The 12,796-nt window shown below is 36.3% G+C and overlaps 1 protein-coding gene across 2 annotated transcripts in view; it reads left to right on the plus strand.

Annotated features, from left to right (window-relative positions):
- Nucleotides 1–5,249, plus strand: part of THSD7B (thrombospondin type 1 domain containing 7B) — a 959,962-nt gene extending 954,713 nt beyond the window's left edge. For both annotated transcript variants that reach the window (XM_084891907.1, XM_084891906.1), the window contains one exon: nt 4,099–5,249. In XM_084891907.1, coding sequence (XP_084748033.1) covers nt 4,099–4,180 — 82 coding nt within the window. In that variant the 3' untranslated portion in view covers nt 4,181–5,249. The remainder of the gene's footprint in view (nt 1–4,098) is intronic.
- Nucleotides 5,250–12,796: the final 7,547 nt, after the last annotated feature.

The following is a 12,796-nucleotide window of genomic DNA, read 5'->3' on the forward strand; positions in this document are numbered from 1 at the left end:
CTCTGGCTCAGGTGACCAGGGAGAATGTGCCACTGGCATCCACAGGACACTTATTACATAAGGCCACTCTGTGGATACTGGGAGATGTAGCAAATCAAACACAGGGAAGCAGCAAAAATGAGGAGACAAATAAACATGTCCCAAATTAAAGAAGAGGTTAAAACTCCAGGAAAAAAATTAAATGAAAAGGAGTCAAGCAATCTACCAGAAACATAACTCAAAAAACTGGTTATAAGTATGATCAATTAATTGAAGGGAAGAATAAGAAATCTCAATGGAAACTTCAACAAAGAGATAAAAACCATGAAAAAAGAACCAGTCTGGAATGAAAAATACAATAACTAAAATGAAGAATACCTTAGAGGGAGTTAACAGCTTGCATGAAGCAGATTAAATCAGTGATTTTGGAATGCAAGGTAGCATAAAACACCATATCAGAACAGCAAAATTAAAAGAGAATTTTTTTTAAATTAAGGTAGTTAAAGGACCTCTGGGATACCAAAATTTGCATCATGGGTTATCAGAGAAGAGAGCAAGGGATTGAAAACCCGTTTGAAGATCTAATGGCTAGAAACCTTTACCTGGCAAAGCAAACATATATATAAGTTCAGGAAGCAAGAGAGTCTCAAACAAGATGAACCAAAAAAGGCCCACACCAAGACACATAATTAAAATGCCAACAGCTAAACACCAAGGAAAAGTTAAAACCAGCAAGAGATAAACAGCCATGTGCGAGGGAACTCCCATAAGAATATCTGCTGACTTCCCAACAGAAACTTTGCAGACCCCAAAGGATTGTCATAAAATATTCAGTGATAAAAGGCAAAGACCTAGAACCAAGGCTACTCTACCCAGCAAGACTCTCATTTAGAGTTGAGGGAACATAAAATACAGCTTAGGCCAGGGAATATAGTCAACAGCACTGTAATAACTGTAGATGGTGGATATGGATACTAGCGTTATCGGTGTGATCAAGTTGTAAGTTGTATAAATATCCAATAACTATGGCGCACACCCAAGACATATAATATTGCATGTCAGCTGCAATAGAAACAAAGTGAAGGGCCTCCTGTTTACTGGCTTTGGAGAGGGCAGCCCTGCTGCTCAGCTTCTCCTCTCAGCATGCTTTTCACTAGCCCAGCTCTGCACAGCCATAGCTACCCACCATATGCAATGTTTGCCAACATTTGAGAACTTTTAAACTCTCAAAAAATTTTAGAACTCACACATTCATTATTATTTTAGTATCTAACAATGGAGAGAGTACAGGATATGAAAAAAAATCTCATAAAATGAAACATTCACAGTGATTCCCAGTAAACCCTACAGCCCACAAAAATTCAAGGCTTATGTATTATGAGCTCCTCCCCCCATTTTTTTCTAGAGGCAGACACAGTGTTCATAATTCTTTACATGAAAACTGCTATAGAAATAACTAATATTTAGAGTGGAATTTCCCAGGCCCACCTCAGCATGCCTGGACCATATTAGCCATCTCCAAGGAAATGTTACTCTTTATAAGATCCATCTATCTCTATCTCTCCTCCCCAGTCCCTAGAACTCAGCAATTCCATTTCACTTTGCCTAATTACATTTAGCAAATGCCAACCAAGAATGGATTGCCAAAAATTCTCTGAAAGAACTTACAGTTCTTCTCCCTCTCTTCCCCTGCCCTGGAAAAAAATAGGTGAGAGAGGGGACTCCTACTGCCATTTCAGAGGAATGCCCAGGTATTCTTTCTGACATTAAGATAACCCCAGGGTGGGTATACAAGCTGTCACTTCCAAGTTGTCCTAAACTCTTGAGTGTTTTCTTAGTCCCTTTAAATGTTTTAGATTTGAGTACTCAGAATCCAACTTCAATCTGGGTCCATTTTCCACACTAGAGCCTGACTCAGCAACGTGAATAGAGCAACTGGAATAGATGTATCTATTAATATAAAGTCAAATTGAATGTTACTTGTCTCATTATGCAATAAATACCCTTTGGAGAAGTGGGTAATACCTGAGAAGCAGGAAATTGGAGGCTGAGTGTCCCTTTACAGAGAATTCTAAAGCACGTTGCAGCCTTTCAACTTCCCTGGTTGGAAACTATTTGCTTTCCTCTCAGGGTTGTTCTGGGGTTGACTGAGGTAGTTTACATCAAATGTGGAGCTCTCCATGGAGCACCCATTGCCTGGCAGCTGTTAGGTTGGGGGCAACGACAGGATTCCTGGTTTCTTTTAATAGTTTATTTAATCATTTTAATTTATATCTTTAGTTCTATAAGTTGCTTTAGGCTTCAACCCTTAAAATGTTTTTCTCCTTAAATTAAAACTGGAACATTTTAAACTAGGACATTCTCCTGACAACTATTATTAATTTTATCAAACATTTTTTCCATGGTCAAGTTCATATCATAAAATTCTGTTTTAAGCATTAAATGAAAGAAGCCAGATGAAAAAGTCCACATGTAGTATACTAGTGATTCCATTTATGTGACATATCGTCAGTAGACAAATTCAGTGAGGCAGAACGTTGGTAGGCAGGATGGGGAGAAACTGCTTATTAGGAGCAGAGTTTCCCTTTAAGGTGATAAAACCGTGCACAGACCAGATAGGGCTGGTGGTTCCAGGACATGGTGAATGTATTGAATGTCACTGAATGTATGCATCAACATGTTTGCTTTTAATTTAAACTCATTCCAAGTATACCAATTAATTCCTATAGATCAGTGTTTCCCAACCTTCTCTCATGATGAGAATCACCTGGTGGAGTTGTTAAAACACAGATTCCTGAATCCCAACTAAGAAGTGCTAAACTAGAATTTTTGAGAACATATAGGTAAAATTGCATACCTAACTTAGTGCTCTGTATATAACATCTGTGTTAGAGCACTAGTTAAGTATACAATTTTACCTATATGTTCCCTAAAATTCTAGTTTAGCACTTCTTAGTTGGGATTCAGGAATCTGTGTTTTAACAACTCCACCAGGTGATTCTCATCATGAGAGAAGGTTGGGAAACACTGCTATAGATACACAAAAACATTGTTTCTACCAAATGTTTCTACCACATGCCTATGTATGGCATGTATAGAAGAGGGTCAAGGCACAGGTCTGGGTGTTGGTGTTGCTTAGAATCCCAGCTCTGCTACTCACTCAGTGACCAGAAAGAGGTTCAATAACCTCTCTCACCCTTCTCTGTAAAGTAGCCATTATTCCAGTGCCTCCCTCTCAGGGTTGTTCTGGGATTTATTGAGATATTTTATGTGAAATGCCCATCTAAGAGTTTGGCACTAACAATGAACTTATTTAATAATGGGTGTCGTCGTAATTTGAGACAGGATTGAGGTGGCTCCCTGCTAATGAGGTTAACCTGAAAGAGAGCTGGGCTCTAGAGGCGGGGCCAAGCAAAGACATTGAGGAAGAAGGAATCAGGATGGTAGGGCAGTATGTGGTGCAATTCAAACTGTAAATATCCTTAACATAGAGGTTCACCCATACTAAGCATCAGAGAGTGTCAGGGAGATTGTTAAGGGCATGACCATGTGGATTGGGAATGGTACCAATTCCAGCTTCTCTCTCTGTGAGAAGGAACAACAGCTGTTCCTGACCTGGCAAAGTTGGTGGCCTCAGGTAAAACACACCAGGTGAGAATGGCTTTGCAGGGTGCAGACTCCTCTTAAGTTTCCTGACATGCTCAGGTGATTTGGCAGCTCGATTTCAGGCCAGAGCAGAAGGGTGTCTCCTTAAAAACAAGACCAGGGTAAGGCGCCAGATTATGGCTACTTCAGCAGTTTGGGATGTTAAACCTCTGCAACATGAAGGCCGCAATAGCTTAGAAATTAGTGAGCCGCAGATGTTCACGTTACTGTGAATAAAAAGGAACAAGAAAGTAGCCCTCTACCAAGGTCACTGTTTCCCCTAAACTATTTCTAAGATTTTTGAAAGAAGAGGCTTCTCCTAAAAATAGCATTAAAGTAGACAAGTAAGAAAACCCCAAGTCCAGAGAAAATAATATTTTGTTATTGAACTGATTTTATAAACCCCACAATTGTTTTTGGGAGATGAAACAGAGCTCTGAACTTTATCTCAGGAATTTTCTTTTCCCTTTGCAGCAAGAAGCCAAAACCACATCAAAGCACACCTCCCCAACAGAAGCCTCTGACCTTCGCCTACGACGGAGACTTAGACATGTAACCTGAAAAGGAAATCCAAATGTAGACATCGACTGCCTTAACTGCTTTCTCTTTTGTAGCTCTCAGACTTCTCAGTTTTTTGAGGAATCTCACAGTGTGATATATTAGGCAGAATACAAATACTGCAAAAGTAATATTGCCTCAACTTCATTTGGACATGGAGTCAAGGACTATTCGGTCTGCCATTTTGATTTCAAGTTGTTTGTGGGTGTGTTTAATTTTTTGGTTTTTTTCAAGGGACCTGAAAACCCTTCTCTTCCTGTTTGGAAATGGGAGGAAGAAAACGTGATGGAATTCCCACAGACTTGAGTAATCTTTATCTTCAGCAGCATGATGACAATCCAGAGGAAAGTCCAATCAAGACATTTACTATAAATGGCGAGTCTGACACTGCATTGTTATGCACTATATTAGTGCAAATATTTATTCTTTCCATATTTCAACACTGAGTTTTCTAGAGTTTAGTTCAGAGATGTTCAAATTGCATTGACTATTTTTCATGAACATAGAATGGGATGCCATTTCAGAAATTCTCTGAGTTTTTACCTTTAAATATTGTATTTTGTTTTATAGCCAGGGGGTGATGGCACTTCATGGGTTGCATCTATTGAAAGAAATGGAGTGTGCATAATTGACAGACTAGATGAAAGCTGGGTGGTTTCTAAATGAAATGTGTATTGAGTGTGATGGTGTACAAATGAAATAGGCGGTCGTATTGGAGAATGAGGTAGATTATTTGATTACTAAAACTGCATTTTAACAAAAACTTAGCAACGTATAGAATTAATCACACAGTTGTAATTCAGTTTAATGATGACAAACTCTGCTTTTGTAATTTCAATTTTCTTACCCAAATATTTATAAATTCTTTCTTTGAAGTTAATTATCTGACCTCATTTAATATACATCAAACACCGATCCTGTTTATAGCAAGTCTTGCTTTTATAAGGTTTCAATAATATCTAAAACACGTTAAAAGCTGAAACCATTTTATGAAGATAATTGTTTGTAATAGTAGATGTTGAAAGTAAGAAGGTGCCATCTTGTGGTATTGACTTGTATTTATAACAAATAAAATGCTCAAGAGACTGAGAAGTTGACTCTTCTAGATTTTATTCATTTCTGAAGTACCCTTATTTTGAAAAACACACTTTTAATAACAGTTTCCCTGTTTCATTGTTTTAGAGGTTGAAAGCTGAAATCACTCACAGAAAGAAGGAATTTAACCTCACATTCTCAGCGTATCTAGCAAACTGCAAAATAGTCAAACAATTACACAGAAGAAGCTTTTAAGATATATTTAAAGCTCAGTCAATATTAGAACAAACAACTATAATAAGGCAAATGCTGACATGTCAGTGACCTGAGAGACCTCAGAAAATGGGAATGTTAGAGAAGCGATACAATGAACAAGATAGAGAATGCTGGCAATATGGCTTCTGTTAACCATGCAACACTTCAATGCCTCAAACAAGTGTCCTTAAAAAAGATACCATCTTCTGTCAATAGTGAGGTTGAGAAAACTCCTAGAGTTGCCCTTTTATTAGTTCACTTTAGCTAAACTTTCAATACTGTGTGTAGTAGTTCAGGAGATCCTGCTTGGGAAATCAAAATCTGACTGTTCCCTTCATCACTTATGATATTTACCCCACAAAAACTACAAACCCTCTGTTCCCATTGTTTGACCCACAAAATAAAAATAATAATTTTTTCCTCTTAAGATAAACAATAAATGTAAAATGGAATTCCTGTTAAATATAGCAAAGTAGGAGGATCTGAAATAACCTCCTCCCACAGACACACTATAGCTGGAACAATTCCCTTTGAAAGAAAGTACAAAACTAACTGAGGAACTCTTACACATCAGGATAATGAGGAAAGATACACACAGAAATGAATAAAAAAATCTGAGACAAAAATCTCTCCATAAACCCCACTCTCGGCATGGCAATCCATAATTTGAAGGGAACTCACAACCCCCCATTGTTATCTGAGAAGCAAAGGGTTTGAACCCAGTACCTGGCAACCCAAGTTTAAGACCTGTACCTGAAAGATGAGACCAAAACACCTGGCTTTGCAAGCCAAGGGGGCTGGTAGCCAAAGACCCTCTAAGTTGTAGCAAACCGAGAAAGTGATTAAAGTACACTAATGGGACCATAGCCACCCCTGCATCCAGGGCAGAGCTCAGAAGCAGCAAACACACACCCAGCTTTTCTATGGAAAGGATTTCTTGTCTTCAGAGCCATAGCCTGAAGGGCAGACTTCTAATTAAACACACACCTAGACCTGGCTGCAATGCTTATCAAAGGCTGGCGGGTACCATCTTTGACTCTCCCTGTGCCCCACTTTAGACACCAGTATCCCCGAGAAAAGAGGTTGGGCACACATCTGGCAATCTAGCTGACATTCTTCGATATGACATAGCTCTGGTGAATAAAGGGACTTATGTTCATGTGTTTAGTGGAATAGTAGCAAACAAACAGTTCTTAACTGGTTATCACCCTGTGCCTCAATGCAGAGGGAACAGGCAGAAATGCCTTCCTCCTAGTATTTCCATGAAATAGGCCTAACTGGATACTATAAAGGCGACTGCTTGAGAATCTGTGTCCACTCATCCTAAAGCTAGATTATGATTTAGATCCTACCCACTTTAGGACATGACAGATCTTGACACACTCTCAGCTACTGGGAACCACCAAGCACAGAGTAGACTGCTCTCAATAAAATAACAAAGGTACATGCAGACAAACAAGAGGGTAGTGCTGGGGGGAAAAAAAGGTCATCTCTACAAAAGTCACTCATTTAAGACTGGGAGAGGATAGCCGGCTTGGCTCAGTGAATAGAGTTGTCAGCCCTCAGACTGAAAGGTCCTGGGTTCAATTCCAGTCAAGGGCATGGAATTGGCCTTAGTTGCAGGCTCAATACCTGGGTCTGGACCTGGTATGTGAGGGAGGCAACCAATGGATGAGTGTCTTTCATATCAGTGTTTCTCTCTCTCTGTGTGCTTTCCTCTCAAGGAAAAGTCAATAGAAACAAAATACTGGAAGAGGTAGCTGTTTTATCTACTACATAGATACTAACACAGAGAGTCACAAAAAAAATAAGCAAAGAAATGTGTTTCAAATGAAAAAAATATTATAAAAACACCTTAATGAAACATAGATAAGGGATTTGCCTAATAGAAAAACTTCAAAATGATGGTCATAAAGATGTTTATTAAGGCCAGGAGAACAATGCATAAACAAAGTGAGAATTTTTTAAAAAAATATTTTATAGATTTTTTACAGAGAGGAAGGGAGAGGGATAGAGAGCTAGAAACATCAATGAGAGAGAAATATTGACCAGCTGCCTCCTGCACAACCCCCACCAGGGATGTGCCTGCAGTCAATGTACATGCCCTTGACTGGAATCGAACCTGGGACCTTTCAATTCGCAGTCCGATGCTCTATCCACTGAGCCAAACCGGTTTTGGCCAAAGTGAGAATTTCAACAGAAAGAAAGAAAATATATGAAAGCACCAAACCAAATTGTAGAACTGTAGAGGGTTTCATTAGGAGACTAGATAAAGTAGAAAAAAGAATCAGCAAACTTGCAAACAGGGGAGAGAAATTCATCCAATAAGAGCAACAAAAAGAAAAACAAATGAAACATGAAGATAGCTTGGAAAACTTATGTAAAAACATCAAGTGGACCAATATTTGCATTTAGGGTCCTAGAAGAAAAAGAGAAAAAGAATGGGAAGAAATAATGGCTAAAATATTTCCTAACCAGGGGAAGGAAACACTCATGCAATTCTACTAAGTGCAGTGTTCCAAATTAGAGGCACCCAGAGAGACCCAACCCAAAGCACAAAGTAATCAAAAGTTAAATACAAAGAGAGAATCTTAAAAACAGCAAGGGAAAAACAACTGGTTATATAAAAAAAGGGAACTCCAATAAACTGATTTTTCAGCAACACTTTTGAAACAAAAGGGGAAAAGCAGGATATATTCAAAGTTCTGAAAACAATAAACTAGCAAAATAGTAATATTCTACCTGGCAAAATTGCCCTTCAGAATTGAAGGAGAGCTAAAGAGTTTTCCAGACAAGCAAAAGCTGAAGGATTTCATCACCACTAGACTGATTTAAAGAAATGTTAAAGCGACTTATTTAAGCTGAAACCAAAGGGTACTAAATAGTAAAAGGGAAATATGTAAAAATAGAAAATATAAATCTCATTAGTAAAGGTAAATCTATCATAAAATTCAAAATAATCTAAAGCTATAAAAGTGGTGAGTTAATCACTAGTGTAAAGTTAGAAGACATAAGTAGTAAAACAATTATAAAAACAAAGATTTTAGAATTGATATAGAAGATAAAAAATAAGTAAATTGTGATATCAAAATCATAAAATATGAGGTGGGAAGGTGAGAGTAAAAGCATGAGCTTTAGAATGCATTCAAGTTAAAGTTGTGATTATCAACTTAAAATGACATTAATAAATATAATTTGTTTTATGTAGTGTCATGGTACTCACAAAGCAAAACTCTATAATAGATATACAAAACATAAAGAGAAAGGAATCTAAGCATATCACTATAGAAAATCATCAAATCACAAAGGAAGAAATTATGAGAACAAAGGAACAGAGAACTACCAAACAGCTAGAACACAATTAACAAAATGCTGACCATTCCTATCAATAGTTATTTTAAATGGACTAAACTTAATTAAAAAATAGATTGGCTGAGTGGATTTTTAAAAAGCAACACCCAAACATATGCTGCCTACAGTAGATTCACTTCATATGTAAGGCCTCATAGAGACAGAATGTTTGGGTGATGCTTTATGCAGATGGGAACTTAAAAAAAAAAAAAAGCTGTGTAGCTATACTTACTTTAGATAAGCTAGATATTAAAACAGAGACTGTAATAAAAGACAAGGCTTTTATATAATGCTAAGGAGTTATCCAATAGAGGATACAACATTTGTAAATATTTATGCACCCAATATAGGAGCACCTACATAAATTAAATATTATTGTACCTATAAAAATAGAATTATATAAATTTTAGGGGACTTTTATACTCTACTTACATCAATGGATAGATTATCCAGGCAGAAAAATCAATAAGGACATTTTTATTTTAAATGATATGTTTGACTAGTTGAACTTAATAGACATTTACAGAACCTGAGGTGCAAAAGCAACAGAATGCACATTCTTCTCACATTGTACATTCTCCAGGATAAATCACATGTTAGGCCACACACCAAGGAAGCCTCAATAAATTCAAAAAGATTTAATTATAACAACCATCTAGCTGAATCACAAGGGTATAAAAACAGAAATCAATTATAAGGAAAAAAAAGGTAAAACAAACCCAGGAAAACTAAAAAAAAATGCTACTGAACAATCAATCAATGTGTCAATAAAGAACTATATATGTATTTACTTATAAATTGCATATGTTTATTTATAAATAATTTGTATGTAATATATTTTATATAATTTTAGGAATTTATTATATATATAATAGGCAAATGAAAATGGAAACACAACTTTCCAAAATTTAGGGGATGCAGCAAAAACATCTTCAAGAGAGAAGTTCACAGTGATACCTGCCTATCTCAGGAAACAAGAAAAGTCCGAAATAAACAGTTTAACTTTGCAACTTTGTGAACTATAAAAATAATAAACAAAATCCAAAATTATTAGAAGGAAAGAAATAATAAAGATCAAAGTATAAAAAAACAAAGTAAAAACTAAAATAATAATAGAAAGGATCAAAAAATAAGAGCTCATTCTTTGGAAAAAAACAAACTTGGTAAACCTTTATCAAAACTCATAAAAAAAAAAACAGAAAGAGCCCAAATAAATAATCATAAATAAAAGATAAGTTACAACTGAAACCATAGAAAAACAAAGGATCATTAAAAAAAAATACTACTAGCAAATAGGTACTGACTAATTGGTCAAACTGAAAGAAATGGATAAATTTCTAGAAACATAAAACTTCCAAACTAAACCTGGAAGAAACAAATTCTGGATAGGACGATTATTAATAACAAAATTGCATTAGTAATAAGGAAACACTTCCAACAAACAGAGTGTAGAACCAGAGAGCTTCATAAGTGAATTCTATCAAACAGTTAAAAGTGAATAATGCCTATTCTTCTTAAATTATTCCAAACAATTTAAGAGGAAGGAATACTTCCAAACTCATTCTGAGGCCAGTGTTATACTGATAACACAACCAGAAAAAATATATACAAAAATAGAAAATTATATCAAAATCACTGATGAACATAAATACAAATTTTTCAATAAGATATTTCATGATCAAGTGGGATTTATTCCAGCAATGCAAGGATGGTTCAATATTGGCAAATCAATTAACATGATACTCCACATTAATGAAACCAAGGATAGGTATCATGATATTTCAGTAGATTTAGAAAGACCACTTGAAAATATTCAACATCCATCCCGTGTCAATCACATCTGCAATGACCAGGAGGCTCAACCAACCAGAAGTCAGTCTTGCAGTCAGCGCTGGGTTGCCTTGGTGACCCAGCACTGGCTTCTATGGTTGTAGGCACTGTGACCCAGAACTGACTGCTGAGAGAGGCTTTGAATCAGGCCTGGAGAGAGGCCTGAAGATAGAAGCAGGGTCTGATCCATAGCCTCCGTGGAAGCTGTTGATCATTACTTGCCTCTCTCTTTCTTTTCAGGCATGGTCAATAGCCACACTTCCATTTCTCTCCAGGCCTCCACAGGGGCTGCTGAACAGCCCAGCCTTTCTGATCAGAAACCATTGATAGGCCCAGAGACACTGACAAACATAGAAACAAACTAATCAGAATCAAATCTGGTCAACTGTGAGGAGCCAATAGCTGCCTAAGAGGTGGAGCTTTTGACACTGACTGGCATAGAAACCAACCAATCAGAACCAAATTGGCTGGCAGAGGAGGGCAATTGGGGGCAATAGGGCTGGAAGGGGAGCAGTTAGGTGTTAATCAGGCCAGCAGGGGAGTGGTTAGGGGGTGATCAGGCTGGTGGACAGAAGTGGTTAGGGACAATCAGGCAGGCAGGCAGGCAGGTGAGCAGTTCAGAGCCAGCAGTCCCTGACTGTAAGAGGGATGTCTGACTGCCAGTTTAGGCCCCAAGGGATGTTAGACATCCCTGAGGGGTCCCAGATTGAAGAGGGTATAGGCTGGGCTGAAGGACAACCCCCTCCCAGTACACAAATTTTGTGCACTGGGCCTATAGTTTATGATAAAACTTTTAATGATATGTGTGTAGAAAGAACATACCTTAACATAATAAAAACTATGTATAACAGACCCACAGCTAATATCATAATCATTGGTCAAAAGTTGACAGCTATTCCTCTAAAGTCAGGAAGCACACACTCACCACTTTTATTCAACACTGTAGTAATATAAATAGTGATAGCCATAGAAATTAGATAAGAAAAATAATAGGGGTTCAAATTGTAAAGAAAGAAGTAAAACTTTTCTTATTTGCAGATGGCATTATACTGTATGGAGAAAACTTTTAGTGCTCTACCAAAAACCTGTTAGAATAATTGAATTTAGTAAACTTTTAGGATAAAAATATAATATACAGAAATATGTAGTGTATCAATAATGAATTATTAGAAAGAGAAATTAAGAAAACAAGTTCATTTATATTTACATAAAAAAAAGAATAAATTTATGGGAATAAATTTTACCAAGGAGGTAAAACTCTGTACTCTGAAAAGTATACAATATTTTTGAAAGAATTAAAGATGATACAAATAAATGTCTGGATATATTGCAATCATAGATTTAAGGAATTAATATAATTAAAATTTCCATACTACCCAAAGCAATCTACAGATTCAATGCAATCTTATTAACATATTAATGTGATTTTCATAGGACAACAAAAATTATCCTAAAATTTATATGGAACTATAAAAGATTCCAAATAGTTAAAGTAATCTTGAGAAAGAAAACAAAGTTGGATGTATCACACTAGCTGACATCAAACGGTACTACAAAGCTATAATAACCAAAACACTATGATACTAACAAAAATACAGACACATGTATTAAGCTAACAAAACAGAGAATCCAAAAATAACCACCTGCTTACATCCGCAATCTATAACAAAGGAGGGAGGACTACACAATGGATAAATGACAATTTCTTCAATGGTTAATGTTGGGAAAACTGAACAGATACAAGCAAAAAGTGAAATGGGGCCACTCTTTTGAACAATATACAAAAATAAATTCAAAATGGAGTTGACCTAAATGTAAGACCTGAAACAACACAAAACAAAACAAACAAACAAAAAAGTGGTAAGTATGCATTACGACAGATGAGTAGTAGAATTATTTGGTAATCAACTTGTAAAGTATAACAATGTCAAATCACAATATTGTACTCTACTATAATATTGTCTACCTACTAAACTTAATTAAAAAAAAAAAACCTAAGCAGTTAATTCTTTGACACTGGTCTTAGCTATATTTTATTTGGTATGTTTCTCCTAACATTAGCAAAAAAGCGAAAATAAATGAATCTACATAAAAATGAAGTTTTTACACAGTGAAGAAAACTATAAACAAAATAAAATGACAC

The sequence above is a fragment of the Pipistrellus hanaki genome, assembly GCF_964339955.1.
Source record: "Pipistrellus hanaki genome assembly, chromosome: 8".
Taxonomy (NCBI): domain Eukaryota; kingdom Metazoa; phylum Chordata; class Mammalia; order Chiroptera; family Vespertilionidae; genus Pipistrellus; species Pipistrellus hanaki.